The 15,845-nt window shown below is 40.0% G+C and overlaps 1 protein-coding gene across 5 annotated transcripts in view; it reads right to left on the reverse strand.

The window, feature by feature from the left end:
* Window positions 1–15,845, reverse strand: part of LOC144472437 (uncharacterized) — a 155,100-nt gene extending 139,255 nt beyond the window's left edge. For 3 of the 5 annotated variants that reach the window (XM_078185530.1, XM_078185527.1, XM_078185528.1), the window contains exons 1-4: window positions 15,691–15,845; window positions 15,454–15,515; window positions 14,531–14,914; window positions 11,952–12,131 (exon numbers count right to left, since the gene is read on the reverse strand). In XM_078185530.1, coding sequence (XP_078041656.1) covers window positions 11,952–12,131; window positions 14,531–14,914; window positions 15,454–15,515; window positions 15,691–15,817 — 753 coding nt within the window. In that variant the 5' untranslated portion in view covers window positions 15,818–15,845. The remainder of the gene's footprint in view (window positions 1–11,951; window positions 12,132–14,530; window positions 14,915–15,453; window positions 15,516–15,690) is intronic. The other 2 variants (XM_078185529.1, XM_078185531.1) reach the window with 2 other exon arrangements.

Here is a 15,845-nt window from a genome sequence, read left to right on the forward strand (position 1 = left end):
ACGATCTTCTGTCCCCTCTTACCGTCTCTCCTTTCTATCTGTCTTTTCTTTCTTTGTTTCTCTCCGCGACGAGAACGGTGGAATGCATTTTACAGTGCCGATAACAAATTACGCGTCTTCATCCATGTTCTGCCTTCCAAGCAGAAAGGAATGCCATCGTTCGATCGGTCATTCCCCGGTTTCATCCGGTCGATCAGTAAGAAGATACCTACGCTCCTGCCGTGCGTTTCAGGATCGGAGACAGTATCTGGCTTTATCTGCGGCTAATGTCGTGTAAGAACTACGCCTCCCTTCGATCCACTGACAACCATTTGTTCGGCCACTCCTGACCGAGAGGTAAGGTGACTCGAAACTTTCTAACGAATTTACAATGTGTCTCCGGGATCGGTCAGACAGAGTTGCGGAATGGCAATGGCACAACTCTGTGCGTGTAATTGCCGACCATGGTCGTTCTGTTAAGACCTTTCAGTGTCCGTCATGTAATAGTTACCAAAATTGAAATTTACAAGCAAAGTGTAATAACATTGTTCGTTAACTATTGAACCGTCTTACGAACACGTCACTGACGAAAATGTTTGTTCAATGTCGTTAATAACGTCATTATTTAAACACTGATAAAAATATCAATAACTGGACTGTGGATTTTATGTGATCACAATAAGAATGAGCGGGAGAAGCAAAAAACAATATTCTATATTATGCCTTTTAAATAATAACATTATTCAATTAATGGAACTAAAACTAGAAAGTCAAAATTGATCACAGAAACGTGTTAGTTTATCTCTTTTGTATTTGACAGATCTTAGTATCGTTGAATTTGTTCAATATATTACAATAACCTATGACAAGAATAAAATTAGCAATTAATTCAATATTCTTGGACATGTGATATCAAAATATATTCAAAATATACTCTCATATATTTTGGATCTCAATATCATTGTTGGTTTTTTTGTAACAGTACCGACGTGGTATATAAACGCGAACCGCATCCTAAATTTGTTATAATTGAAGTAAAAAATCTTTACATCCCACAAAAAATCAACAATTAATTACTAAATCATTACTGTCACACATATAACGTCTAAATACAATGGACGCATTGAAAAACCAGCAGGATAAGATTGCTCCGAACAATTGCCGATAGTTTCACCCGCCGAGAACAACGAATCACGGTATAGCGTTGCAGTTTGAATTCCCGATTCGGCGAGGGGGTTGTACCGGAACGCCACGCCACGCGTGCAACCATGCAGAAAAGTAACATTCTTATACATATAGTCGGCGCGATACACGGCCCGTTGAGTGCATTATAGTTCGTCCGATTTGTTCAGGTACGCCCGTCACGTGGATCGTCAGCGCAACGCGGTAAAACTTTCAGAATCCCACGATCGGACCACCGAGAACGAACGCGACCCGGAAGGGTGGATACCTCGTTCGCTATCGTGACAGACGCAATCAGTTTTCGACACTCTCTGTCACTACGGGAGATGGACTCCCGCGGACGAAGGTAGCTCACGGTTGAATAGCACACGGTAATCTGATTTATTCGGTGCGCCTCACGACTCGGGGAAAAATAGATTTGCTCCACGGTGGATCGCGGGGCTTCATTAATCCTAGCAATCATGCTATCTGACAAAGTTGCGCGTTTCGGTGAATTGAACAATAAAAATGTTACAAAAAGTATGGTGGCCAACGTGGACACACTCGAAAACGAACGACCACCTGGAGTCTGCTGGGTGACCCTCCGGGCTTGGTTGGACCATTGAATGAGTTATTCGGGGACCCAGTGCTCGAAAAGACCCTTCGAGGAGCTAAAGAGATCTCTCGATCAGGTCAAGACTCAGAAAATGGTGTGCAGTTCGAGGATCTTCGAACGTGACATCCAAGGCCTTTTAGAGTCTCTGGATTGGTACTTCTAGGTTTCCAGCAATTTCTTCGATAGTTCCATAAGATTTATAGCTATTTTTTAGATCATTCCTCTGAGAACTCTATGAAGGTGTCAGAAATTTGACTCAAGATCACCAGAGTACTTCTAATTTGTGGAACAATTCTGCAAGCTGTTAAACAGACAGTAAATAATGAAAACGATGATCGTATTTAGACGTAAGATTAATTCTATCCCCTCCTTTAATGCTTGCGCATAATCGATAGATCTGAGTTTTTTATATATAAAATGGTACTTTAGTCGAAATTGTCATCTATATCTTCCTATTTATCTACGCAATATTGTTATAGATAGTTTAAGTCGTTTATTTTATTTTAAAACAATGACTAGCCTGTGAATCTTTATCCAAAACGAACAGTTTGTGCACGAATTACAAGACGCCCACGCATGTTTCAATAAATCACGGAAAATGTGGAAAAATAATTCTCGGTATACCGGAACGAATCGTTTTATGCGAACAATGCGATACCCATCTTGTTTTCCCTGTCGCTTCCTCTATCAACAGAGTGTTGCCTCCGCATGAAGACATAAAGAATTCCTGCGGAAGCGAGGGCGGTCCGACATGAGTGTTAAGCAAACAAATTTAATGCCCGTGTATAACGGGCACCAATTTAAATGATAATGGGCGGTGTGTATGCGTCCGAGATTAACTCGTAATAGGTCGGAATAAATGTCGGCGGACCTGTTAGACGTATCTAGCACTGATACACTGGGGAACAGTAGGTGCTAACTACTCCTGTAGACAAGCCTGTTTTATATTGATGCATCGTGCACGCCTTGGACACGTTGATTTCGTCCGGATACCGTCGCGGCGTCGAGATGAAAATTGGGTCGCGCATCGAAGCGATCAACGCTTGCTCTCGCCCCGTTCTTATTATCATAACGGCAATAAATTATTGGACCGGCGAGCCGTACCGACACGGCCTATAATTACCGTGGACCGGTTATTAAACTTCGTCCAACGTTTTATTATCATAGACGGAACTGTCACGAGCCATCTCGTTCGCCGACAAATCATCGGCCGAAAAGTGCCGGCACGGAAATTCAATTTGAACGCCTTCACGCGTCTCTTAATATCAATAAACGCTTACACCGAGCGTGTCAAATTTTTAGCGAACTCGGATTCGAAAGTTTGCCACGCGTTTAACCCCTTGTCGCGCCATTTTCTTCGTAGTTACAATGATTGAAAGTGTTTTGATTGGAGTAATTTTTTAGAAGAAGACAGTTTATATTTATTTGTTTAGTTAAATATTGATAATAAGAAAGCTAAATTTGATTCCATGTTAAAATAATAGAGTAACATATTAAAAATTTCTATGATAAGTCGGACTGGTCAAAATATGACAGGGGGTTAACAAGACAAATAAACGACATGAACTAAAAGAATGATCTATACCTTTAGGTAAATTATATTACACTCGAAGTTGCGTTAATTAGGTATTGAATTTCGTAAAACATAGCTTAATTCAACAAATAATTCTCCCACTCGTATCTACATTGATTATGACAATATGTTTATTGTTATTAATGATATGTAGGAGTTTATGCAAAATAAGAACTTTCTCTATTAACTTCAAGAAACTAGAGTTGACTTAAAATTGACCTTTCCTCTTAATAACTTTAATTATATCAGTTTAACATGTCCGGTGTCTTGTACTCTTACATTTCTCTCTATTTCATATTCCACTTTAACATTTTTCTCATTAATGTATAAATCTACAATTTAGATATCATAGAATGCATCCAGGTATTAAATGCAATATCTAACCAAACTAGGCGGTCAACATTTGAATAACTTCCAAACTCAATGAATTAGAACAACGTCGAACATGACACCGCCATTTTCTGATAATCGAATTCCGCATCAGAGCACCCCATAGTTTTTCAGCAACACCGGCGAACAAATGTTCAGCCACAGATTGCGGGTTGCGGAATGAAGAGAGTTTAATGAACAACTAAAAAACGTCGACAAAGACAACGATACCAGTGCGCAGAGGTCGAAGAGTCCTCGAACTATGAGGTAAGTTTGCCCCTGGGGGTGTCTTGTCGGTGTTGTCGTGGATGGGATCATGCAAGCTGTGTGCCCCTCCCCCCCGGTTCCTCCCGCCGTTCTGCCAGTGAACCTCTTTGCATATACATTCTGTAAGATTACTTTGTGCGGTTTACACCCTCGGCTCACCCTCCCGGCGCTCGTCCTTCAGCTCGACTCGCCTCAGCCGTCGACGACCTCGCTCCTTTCGCCAGGAGGCAAACTACCCTGCAAGTTTCACCGGGGGTCCCTAATGTATGCGGAACTATACGAGAGAAATTCCAAGTTCGGCATGGCCGTGTTAGGTGCCTTTACGATGAGTATCTCTAGCCCCCTTCTCCTCCACCCCCTCTCTCGCTCTCTCTCTCTCTCTCTCTCTTTCTCTCTCGGTCTCGTGCTCTCTTCTCTCGGCGCCATACGGAAAGGACGAACTACCGACAAGACTTGGCCATGGAAGAGGCGAACACGCGTGATCCTAATTAGAACGCGTCCTCGAGGTGTCGAAGTAAAAGCGGGTTTCTTGTTAGGCGTATCGCGAGACGCCCCACGGCGTTCCGTGCACATTATGCGCGGAACAGGGGAACTGAAAAATTAGGGGATGGTTCCGGAAGTCGTTGGTAATATCGATGAAACTTCGGGCAGGTAACTATAGTATTGTCAGACTGATCTTAGTAATCCCTTAAAATCTATTGTGCTGTTGACTATTTACGTTATATAATCTTTCTGAACTAGCACAGTTATCGATTGCAATATTTGTTAGCTGACGTAATTATGAATATCATACTTATGTTGAATTATGTTGAAATGGAGGAAGTGGATGTCGACTTGAGAAGTATTGCAATATTTTTATTTCACTTCTAACTGTTACAACTAGATAATCGGATTTGTAATTCTGCTCAATGAACACTTTGAACCGTAAGAAGACTTGCAATGTAATTATCTGAAAATCATATTCTATTTGGACAAATATTCCTAAGAATTTTTTAGACAAGAAAGTAAGCACGTATCCCGTATTTTTTAAATATAATATCCACCAATAATTACTAGATATCAAGAATAAAATTTATATGACGCATGATTCACGGATCGTATTAGGGTTGACGTTCTATGACATCGACGAAAAGAATTTTTGTAATTTTTATAGAAACTGCAAACAAATTCAGTTCACAGGGTAGAGCATATTACCGTATTAAAGAGACTATGCATGGAAAAATGGACAGTTCCCATAGCGTTTTCGGGACACTTCTAACCCATGGACGGTCCTTGAAATTTTTCGGTCGATATTGGTATGTGGGAGACTGCCTCCGTGGAAACAGGGAATGCGCACACGATTACGAAAATTTCTCACGAAGATACAGCTCTTAATAGTATTCTTTGCCACCCACATCTCCGGCGTATTTACATAAAAACGAGCGAGGTCCGTGGCGCCGAAGCGCGATGACTACGAATAACCACATTAACTTCCTGGCATCGTTTTAATATTTCCTTTCGTTAACTCCGGAGGGACGGAAAGTGTCTTACAATGATTATCGTGAGGAAAAATCCTGAGAATTATCCTAACCTTGCTAGCATCTCGACTGCGGAGTATTTCAATTATTAGTTTGTTCCTCCAACCCCGACGAAATCATTTCGCTGTTACTGTTAAACGGCCTTAGAAAATTCTATATTAAACTTCGTTTAAAGTTCTACAGACCAAAGTGTGCGAATAGTGTGTATATACAAAAGATTTACGTATCATAGGACCAGCAAATATCAATTTCTAGATTATATTAACAACGAAGTTGCAATTAAAAATATTAAATTTACTTCGTGTCAGAAGTAGGAATTAACAGTTACGAAAGATAAAGAGAGTAACAGAATACTGTAGTTACAATATAGCTAAAAATGAAACAAGATTAAAAACGTTATATTGAGACAGAGAAGCTTAAATAGAAGAATTTAGAGCATTGAAACATCATGATGGACTTGTGATAGAGATATTATTTAATAGTCTTCGAAATCTGAATGTTCTTCATCTCTTCCATAATCAGAGTAAATGTAGACATACAAAAAGTATGAACTTATTTTATTCTGGAGTTTCTTAAGGACAAGGAAGTTCGGATTCGTAACTGATGGGAATCATAAAAAAGTTATCTTCCTACCGCCGATTAAGTAATTTTTTCAAAAATAATGTAATTGTTTCCTGAAGCATATTAACCATAAATAACGAAGATATTTTCACATCCTACGGTTAATGCTTTACTGAACGGTAATTTATAAATCGGCTTTTTCTCCTGATCGGTAACCTGTGAATCGATTGCCATTGTAATCAATAATTTGTTATCTATTATTGAAATAAACGTGTTAGATTGTACTACTGTAAACTGCAATATTATTATATAATTTTTTAAACATTAGATATATTTCAAGATTAATAAAATGAATAAAATCAAAATGGAAACTAAAACTTAACATCGAACTACTGAAAGCTCCAATAATATTATATAATTTTTTAACTTTTCGCTATTAATAAAATACACAAAGCAAAAATAAAATAAATAATATAGATAAAATGAGTATCGTTTAATGCTGACAGTATGAAAATTTAAAAATTTTAGTAGATTTAATAACCCTATAATAATAGAAATGTTTGCGGTCGAATAATTCATCAGTAAAGTGTTAAGTTGACCGAACGCGCATAAAATGACGACGAAATTCAGCCAGCAAAATCGGGCCGCAATGTGGAAAACGTTTTCCGACGTTTATGTGAAACGAGGATTCGTCTGGCTCGTCTGTTGACAAACCGTGGGTACATCTTGGATCACGATTCCCAAGTGGCCCCCCTAATTGTCGTCGTCACGGTGACGTGCTCGTCGATCGACACGTAGCCGCGGCGTGCATTCAATGACCCATAACGAGCCATTCGACGAAAGCACGCCGGAAAAATTACGTGAAACGTGTTGAGGCGGTGGCACGCGACACCGTTCTAGACGAACGGGTCATTTGGGATGCGAGGGGCGGATTCCCGTGGCCACGGTGCATGATAATTACCGGCAAAGAAAGCGAAGGCGAGCCTCGACCCCACCTTCGGGCTCCCTGGAGATTACAGGATGTCCGGAGGCGAGAGGATCCTACGGCCGCGGAACCCTATCCACGTCTAATCAAAATTAACCACCGCCATCGTCGAATTCGGACATGAAAGAGAAACCGACGCAAATAGACGCCGACACGGGAATAACAAACAATTGTCGTCCGACCACGCGCCACCCGCGAGCTCCTCCGTATTTCCGGCGGACTTTGTATTTCACGCTCGTTCAACATTTTCGGTAACTTTACCGGCGATGCCGTGGAGATTGGTTAATCCCTTGGATCACCACTTGGGAGATCCGAAGGATCGAGAAATTTTTAATACACAACATTTGAGAGAATTTTAGACTAACTTATCAATTTCATTTGATGATAGTATTTTTGAAGAATGGATACTATATTTCAATGCTACGATTCCTCATAGTATAATAATTTTCTAACTCTCTGGTGCAACCGGTTGAGCAGCTGGTTTATTTAGATATTTTTTATGACGCTCGGTATTATTCAATTTTGTACATCAATTTATTAAACGTATTTCTAAAGACATGTTTTAGGAATTCATTAGTAGACAGCGAATTTTTATGCATAATAAAAATTGTCGGTACTTATTGCAAGTTTATACTTATACTTATTCTAGGAACTACATACACACTCCTTTCTTTTCTTAATCATTGCAACGTGTTACAATTAATCCAACACACTTTTAAGTCCTTTAAATCTATTTATTGTCATTTTATCTATATATCCTCCTTTTATTATCATTTTCGCTGTAAATGCATAAAATGCTTTGTCTATTCTTTAATGCCGATGCTTATGTGAGTCCTTTAAATCTATTTATTGTCATTTTATCTATATATCCTCCTTTTATTATCATTTTCGCTGTAAATGCATAAAATGCTTTGTCTATTCTTTAATGCCGATGCTTATGTGAGTCTTCACTTTCATACTTCATTTTACAAGAACGAAAATAAGGGAAAAATACTTTTCATTGACGAAACCATTTCGTATGGTAAAAGTGGTAAAATACAGTCTAACCACGAAGCCTCTTTTCGTATCCAATGTAACAAACATTCATTTAATTTAAGCGTCAGGAATCGAAAAATCCAATTTGTCATTAAAGCCACAAAGCATTGTAATCGTAACATCGCAAAAGCAACAAGACGTTATATCCTCGCGCAAGAAAAATTCATGAAGCATAGTGCCTGCTTAAATATGGCGTCCCCGTTACAGGAAAGCATCAGTACCGTCTCTTTGAAAATCAATTTAGCAGGTAGCTGATTTACGCGCACTCACGACGAGCCGAAAGTGTTAATTACCTGCACATTACTTATCGAATTAAAAATATCGCCCCTCGACGGAATTATGGGCAAAAGATTGGCCAATAAAAATGTCTCATCGCGAAGCCATAAATCATCGTCCTGTGGTCAAGGATGACAAGCCGTAAATCATCAATTTCCGAGATGTAGTCCGCAGTTAAGGTAATTTAAATTAAAGCGAAAAATAAACAATTGCAGCGTAACCATTATGAGCGAAGAGGTTCCGAATTTTTTCAGCAGCTCGGAGGCAGGCACGCAGGAAGAGAAGGGTACACCTTCCTTCCGATTCCTTAGGGTTACACGTGGCGGGTCCTTTTAATGGTCCGGCACGATAAACATATCGAAATTATGATGGAGGATCGTCGGCGTAAAGGACGAGCGGACCCGGTGCTGGCTTTTGCGGCGAGAAGGATCCTCTGTATTTCTCTCTCTTCCTCTCCTCGTCTCTCTCTCTCTCTCTCTCTCTCTCTCTCTTTCTCTGTTTTCCTTTCTCCCCACCCACTGCCTCCTCCACTTTTAATTTTCAGGCGCGGCTAATTATGATTTACGGCAACATCGGCGCAACATCCTGATCGGTACGCGAGATACCGCCCGCAGGATATTCAAATGCGATGAATATTGCTCGCCGCGATAAACGGCGCACGAACAACGACAACGGACGACGAGGAGCAGCAGGAGAGAACGAGAAACAAGGGTCAGAGAGACGGAAAGAGGGAGAGGAAGGAGGAGAGATAGAGAGAGGAGAGACGCGCGTGTAAAGGATACGAGAAAAGGATTCTTAGTAGTCTATTCGGTATGCAAGATGAGAAGTCAGACCTGTACACACCGAGTCGGGGCCCTTCCACCCCAAAGGATGTATATCCTCGTGGATTATTCGATATATCGAGCCGTGGTTCACTCGAATCTTCGACTTCCTTTTCCTTTTGCAGTTAGCCCGTCGCGGAGCTCACGGTGTCCAGGCTGACGCGTTTACCATTCGGAACCGTTTAAAAAGCGGCTGCCGTTATTAGTCGAGATCCTTATCGCCGCGGCATATAAGATACTTATTTATACAGATAGGGAGCTCCTTTACGCGTGTTCTCACATGAATTACATCCGCGTGAAGATCGCTGGATGATAGCGTAAGCTTTCCGCAAGAGCGGGGCAATTTGCCGATATTTGTCAGTAAGGTGGACGCGATGTTAAACGCCGAGTTCCTCTGCGATGATTTGACTGCTGATATTTATGCAAAATTGAAATTGTTTCTAACAATTATCGGGAACAGATGTTCTTCGTGAGTGCACTTAATTATTTAATATTTTTAATATTTTTCGTATTTGATATTTCGTGTATCCTATCGTAAATCCATGAAAGTCAGAGTGATTGAGAACGTTAGGATAGCGGGAAATAAATGGCTAATTTGTATTCTTCGTTTATTTTTAGTGTTCAAGATAATTAGACGAATTATTATGCGTTCATTCGTAAAAGATAAAAGTACACTGCGGATCATTGTGCGTAATAAAAATTATTTGCATTAATTGTAAGAAATTGAGGACAGCTAGGAGCGCTTGTGGCCTCTTAATAGTTTTAAAACATTGAAAATAATGTAAAAAAATTTCGTAAATTCTTTTTATGTTTTTGCAATTTACTGATAACGTTACAAGAAGATGAGAATCTAAATAACAGTCTGCGAATCTGTATGCTATATAAAAGATCTTTGCATTAAGTACTAGATGCAAAAGTTAAAAAGTTGTTCACGCACGTAATAATAGTAATAAGCTATTAACAATACAAGATGTTCTAAAGTTGGTGTCTTGTGAAAGCGTAAAATTCACAGTCGACCGATTAACCCTTTGCGGCCCGCATAGATTTCGCGACTCGCTTATCCGCTTGGTACCGCTTATTTTGGACTTTGTCCAATCCTTAATCTTGGTGATTTCATTATGAAAGGTATTTCTCTTCTATTCGTCATTATCGTTCCAGTTAAATGACATTGCATATTAACACATTGTTGACCGGCAATTGTACGCTGAATCTATCTTATGTCACCGGCTATTATTAGTTTGGGAATGCAAACACGTCATATGACGTTCCCGCTGAATAACGTTTCGTTATCGAAAGACGTCATATGACGTACCCGGTCAAGAATGTGTTAAGTAATTTTTGGCTATATATGATGCTAGTATATAATCTATCGGTGAACAATCAAGTTCGTATCTGTGTCGCGTCACATTTGGCATTGGATCGCTAAGAGTTAAATTATCAGAGGAACATTTTTCTAAGCCACTTTTTGAATGAGGAAACATATATAACTATCTAAATATAAACGTGTAACAATGTAATGTCTATAATTCATCTAACTACAGTAGTTCAAAGATATGGGCACTGGCGTTTCTATTCCTGGCATTTTTATCGCGATCAACACAAAGTAGAGACAAATTGCGTATATTTCAAGAACCCACGACTGGAATAAGTTCGCAACCCGGTAAAAAATCCGTGAACCGCAATTACGTAGATCACCACACGTAAATTATATCGGAACAGTAACACGTCAAGCACAAGACCGCTGATCGGCCGTTTATTTCCCAGCAGCCTAATGCAGCTCGTTGTTAAATGAGTCGCGCAAAGACACGAACGTGTTGGTTTATTAGGTAGAGAGTTAATAAGGATCGATGTATCATTGTTAAGATTACCACGCGTCTTTCTGTTATTGTTCGCGGGAGTTCTTTTTTTGCTGTTTGTCAGTGAGACAGGCCGCGCTTTCCCCTTTCGAGCGTTTTGCAATCGCCCGACTCCGTTATTTCGAGCGAACGACCGATTACCGATCGCGATTAGGCGGGTTACAGCAGGCGCGCCTCGCCACGGAATGTATCGCGAAAGAATGGCTACACAATTTGTTAGTCAATGAATCTGAATAGGTTACCGGAGGCATAATCGCGCGGACGACCTGGCCAGAAAATAATTATCCTGGCTCCCGTTGCGACCACGTGAGAAACCGGCGTCCTGGGTGAAAGCTTGCGGAGAAAAGAATGATCTACCCTTCTGTGGACAACCATCGTCAATAATCGTTCATTGAAATATTGGAATGTTTTACTAGTCTTTGGTGACTGTTAATCCTTAATTGAACTTTTAACCTTTCTTCGAAAAATATTGTGAAATGACTAAAATATATCAAACATTATGCGACACTATCGAAGAAAAATTTAACAAAACATCAATTTATTTAAATAAGAATTTATTCGTACATGCTAGAATATCAAGCGTTCTTTTCATCGGTTTATTTCTTCTATATTCCTTTTTTTTCGCCAAAGGAATTGACAATTTAATAATTCTATTATTAGACAAACTAATCATATTTTACAGAAATATATTCTTACAAAATTACGTAAAAACAAAAACAGTCAAGAACTATCCGCATTATTATTGAAATAATTTTTATAAGTTTTAATATTTTTTATCTGAAGGATAAATCAATGAATAGATATCTAAAAAGTGTAAATCTATAGAAACTTGGCTATTTGTCGAATAGCTCAATTAAGTTTTAAATCAATTTTTCAGTATAATAGTTTATACAGTTGGCCACAGAAGAGAGAAGAGAGAAGGAGTGATTAGTTACCTTGTCAGATCGCTTTTTAGTGGGCGTAATAGTGCCATTAGGTCTGCCATGAAGATCGGTCTCACTAGCCATCCGGTTGAAGCGTTGCATCCGCTCGCGGAAGCTTAATTGCTCGGCTGAGCTAGGATTCCCCGTAACAGCCTCATCTTCCTGCACGTTTAACAACTCGCATTGCCGAATCTCAGAGAATGGAGTAACACACAACACTATAGCAAACTACTATAGCGCTAGGGAGGACGAACAAAAACTCTACTTCTAAAGAAGACCTTTAAAGTGCTTATGAGCTGGAAATGCGGATACTACTTGTCTACGATTTACTACCATGCTTCTACGTAGCTATCCACGTGTGACTAGTCTACGTGATATGTGAACATGCCGGGGAAGGGTACGAAATGGAAACTGAATTTGTAGATACTGATAAAAGTGCAATGTTCAGATCTTAGAGTGTTGTGTATTGTTCTATTTGGCTAGATTAACCCCTCGCTGTCACACTGGCTCAAAATGCACCAAATATTAAGGCAATGGTGTTCTAGAATGTTCGAATTATATTCTCAAACTTTTGGAGCTCAATAATAGGTATTACTAGCTTTTGAATGGTAATTGTTTGAAAATTGAATTGGATCTGAGTTACTCAGTATGACATACGTATTTCGCCTAAGAAGTGTAACAGCGATGGGTTAAAATACAATTGTAATTAGTGCCAGAGAATTTTAGATGTGATCTAAGTGATTAGTGTACAGAGTGATTCAGTAAGTGCATAAGTAGGTTTAGCAATATCCAATTTTTATTGCATCTTCGATCAGATCGAATTACATCCTTTAGCTACCAGAAGACTTTTTAATTACCGTACTTTACCTAAAACTAGCCATACAATTTTCTTGAAACCAATAATCCCATCACAATTAATTAATTGATGGGTTGCAAACCCAGCTTGCGAGAAAATAATTGGTCCCTTATTACATGCGTTAACTGTATTCGCAGAAGGTACGTTACGTAACCGAAAAACGGAGTAACTGTTCCCTTGAATCACCCTGTACAAGGTCCATTAAGTCGCCAATTATTCTCGAGGGACAGGTGTGTCCCAAGTCCGTCAGGATCTTATTAAAACGTCTCGCAAAAAGGAGGACATTCCCAGAGCTGATCCCCGCTAACTAAGTGCGGCTAAGTGACAACTGTTTTTACGGAAAGAAAAGAAAAAAAAAAGGAAAAGAAAAAAGACAGAAGTTTGCGTAAAAACTGTATATAATTGCACGCGGTGCAAAAACGTTTCTTAGCGGAACAATAGCAACACACTGGGCAAGGCACATCGGTTTCGCATACTACGCCCGCCATTACCGCCGCTTAAGTGACGTTTACTGTAACCATGATCACCTTTGTACATAACCGAACCCTGTACACGCAACAATATCGTCCAATAATGCCCAAATTATCTGGTCGCGAGCGACTGCGCGATAAAGCATGTACATGTTTCTCCACTCTATCATTTGCACACTTTATTTGCGTGTACGACCACAACCGAGGATTTACAGACAAAACACCGGGTACACAGCGTGCATACATAAAAAAAGGAAAGAAAACCAAAAAAGGGAAGAAAGCAACGTGAAATTTTATCGAAAGTCCGGCTCTATTATCAGCAAATAACGCCGATCAAATTTATCGTTACCGACGTGCGCGACAGCGCTCGTTTTAATCAGTTTAATCTACACGGCATTCAATTCTCCGAAGCATTTAGATTCGTTATCGTGGAGAACGTAAATTTTCGTGGTACGGATTTAACCCACTTTTTTGGCAGATTTGGGACTCGAGCACGGAAACGTATTTTCGTACGGTGCTCGTTTTTAACTCAGCGTCATTAAAATCTAATTGTAACATCCAACACGATGACATGCAACATCCCGACATGCAACTGTTGGTGACAAAACAAATGTTTCCGAAAGTCACATTAACGGTTTCTTTTTTTTTCAAGCTCGTGAGATATATATTTTTTAATTAACGACAATGTTTTTTATCAAACAGAGTTATAATTACAGTCAAGATAGGTTGAGTGCTTTATGCACCATGATCTTGAAGCGATCGTGGCAGCGAACATGTTACTTTCAGCATGAGTAATTTAAAAACCTGTTAAAATCAGGTGATATTTTCTTCTCGCATTATTTTATATTTAAAATGAAACCGCTTTCAAAAGGTTAATTCAATCAAAAATTTTATTATTAAAATGAATATTACTTTATAAAGTAAGCAGGATTCTATCAGAAAAGTTAAAATAACTCTCCTAGAATGTTTATTGTCACCACCAGATGGCGTCTCGAAACCTCGATTTTAAGTCCCATTTAGCCATTTCTAAATCCCTAATATTAATGGATATGATTTAAAAATCCAATATAAAATGAACACCATCTACATGAAGTAATTTTGCGATAAAGTGTCTCTAAACATTTCCTCGTAAAAAGTGCACCGTTTTCCACTTATTTTTGAATATTAACACCGATATTCGAAATTGAAATTTTCTGCGCACGGGAGCTAACCCAGATAAGATTTCACGCTTCGTTTAAACTGATCTACATGCAGGAAAAACTCACCTTGATGACTGCCTCGGATCCCCTGTTTTTGTCGACGTTCTCCTTGTTCTCGATCTTGATCTTATCCTGACTTTTACGACGCGGTGGCACCGGGGGTGACGACGTTGAAAATCCTGTGTCGACACCGTGAACACCATTTTTCCGCGCGTCAACAGCAGCACCCTCTCGCACAAAATCTGTATTAGAATCCGCGGGAACAACGTCGATTCCTACCGTTGGACTTAGAGGCGCTGGGGGTGGTGGCCTGTAGGGTGGTGGTGCACGAAGTGGAGAGACCGGAGTGACAATGTCTGGAGTTGCAAGAGGAGATCCCATCTCATCGGGGGTCGAGAACTCTAGAATAGTTTGCCTGTACTTTTTCTTCAGGACCAAATACTTCTCCCCCTGCAATGAACAGTTCCTGTTAGAACGTTGCTTCGATGCACGAACAGAACGACGGGACCGGTTTTGACGATTACGACATGTCCTATGAGTTCACCTTTTATATCATGTTTCACTTATTGAAATAACACTCGAACGGAACATTGGCAAAAATAATATAACTAACCTCACTTATAACTTATTTTTGTAGACATGAAATGTCTGTTAATTTCTTAGCAACGTTTATAAGGTTATCTTTTTGATTCTCGTTTCAAACTACAATTGTCTGAAGTCATAGACTTATAGAAACTGTTACACAACTGCAATTACGATATTTATTAATGAAATAGGCTTCAGACGTTAACTCTGTCGTCTCTCGTAACTGTACAGAAGTCGTGAGACATATATTGCAATAATAAGATTAGTAAAACGAAAAGTGACAGAACCGCATCTTTAGATAACGCGGGACAGTATCGATAGACACAAGTAGAACCGACAACGTCGCATCGCGCGCAACAAGTCGCTCCTGTCAAGGCGGAAGGGAATCTCTCTGTGTGACGCACCTCTTCGTTCTTTATGGTGGCCAGGGTGTTCACGTACTCCTTGAACCGATTCCGTGCCTCGACTGTAACGTGAATTCGTGCATTGTTCACTGACTGTCGTGCCGTGGCTCGCCGGGTGTGACACGTTATTGAATCCGTTCTGTGTTTACACACAGCACACGGGTGCAACATCGAGGTCACACCTCGGCGAGACGAGACAGTTAACTGTACGAAATCCACGACGGGATTCCACGGTACCTCGGGTTTCCGGATCCGTTAGGAATTTCTTGAAATACTTCACTACATCGTGGTTCCGCGCAGTGCCGCCGTTTTCCAATAAATATTTCCGAATCTCTTCGAGAGACAGCTCGCTGGGCATCGCCATCTTGTCACTACTGACGGCCACGCCAGCG

Source organism: Augochlora pura, chromosome 7 (assembly GCF_028453695.1).
Source record: "Augochlora pura isolate Apur16 chromosome 7, APUR_v2.2.1, whole genome shotgun sequence".
Classification (NCBI taxonomy): Eukaryota; Metazoa; Arthropoda; class Insecta; order Hymenoptera; family Halictidae; genus Augochlora; species Augochlora pura.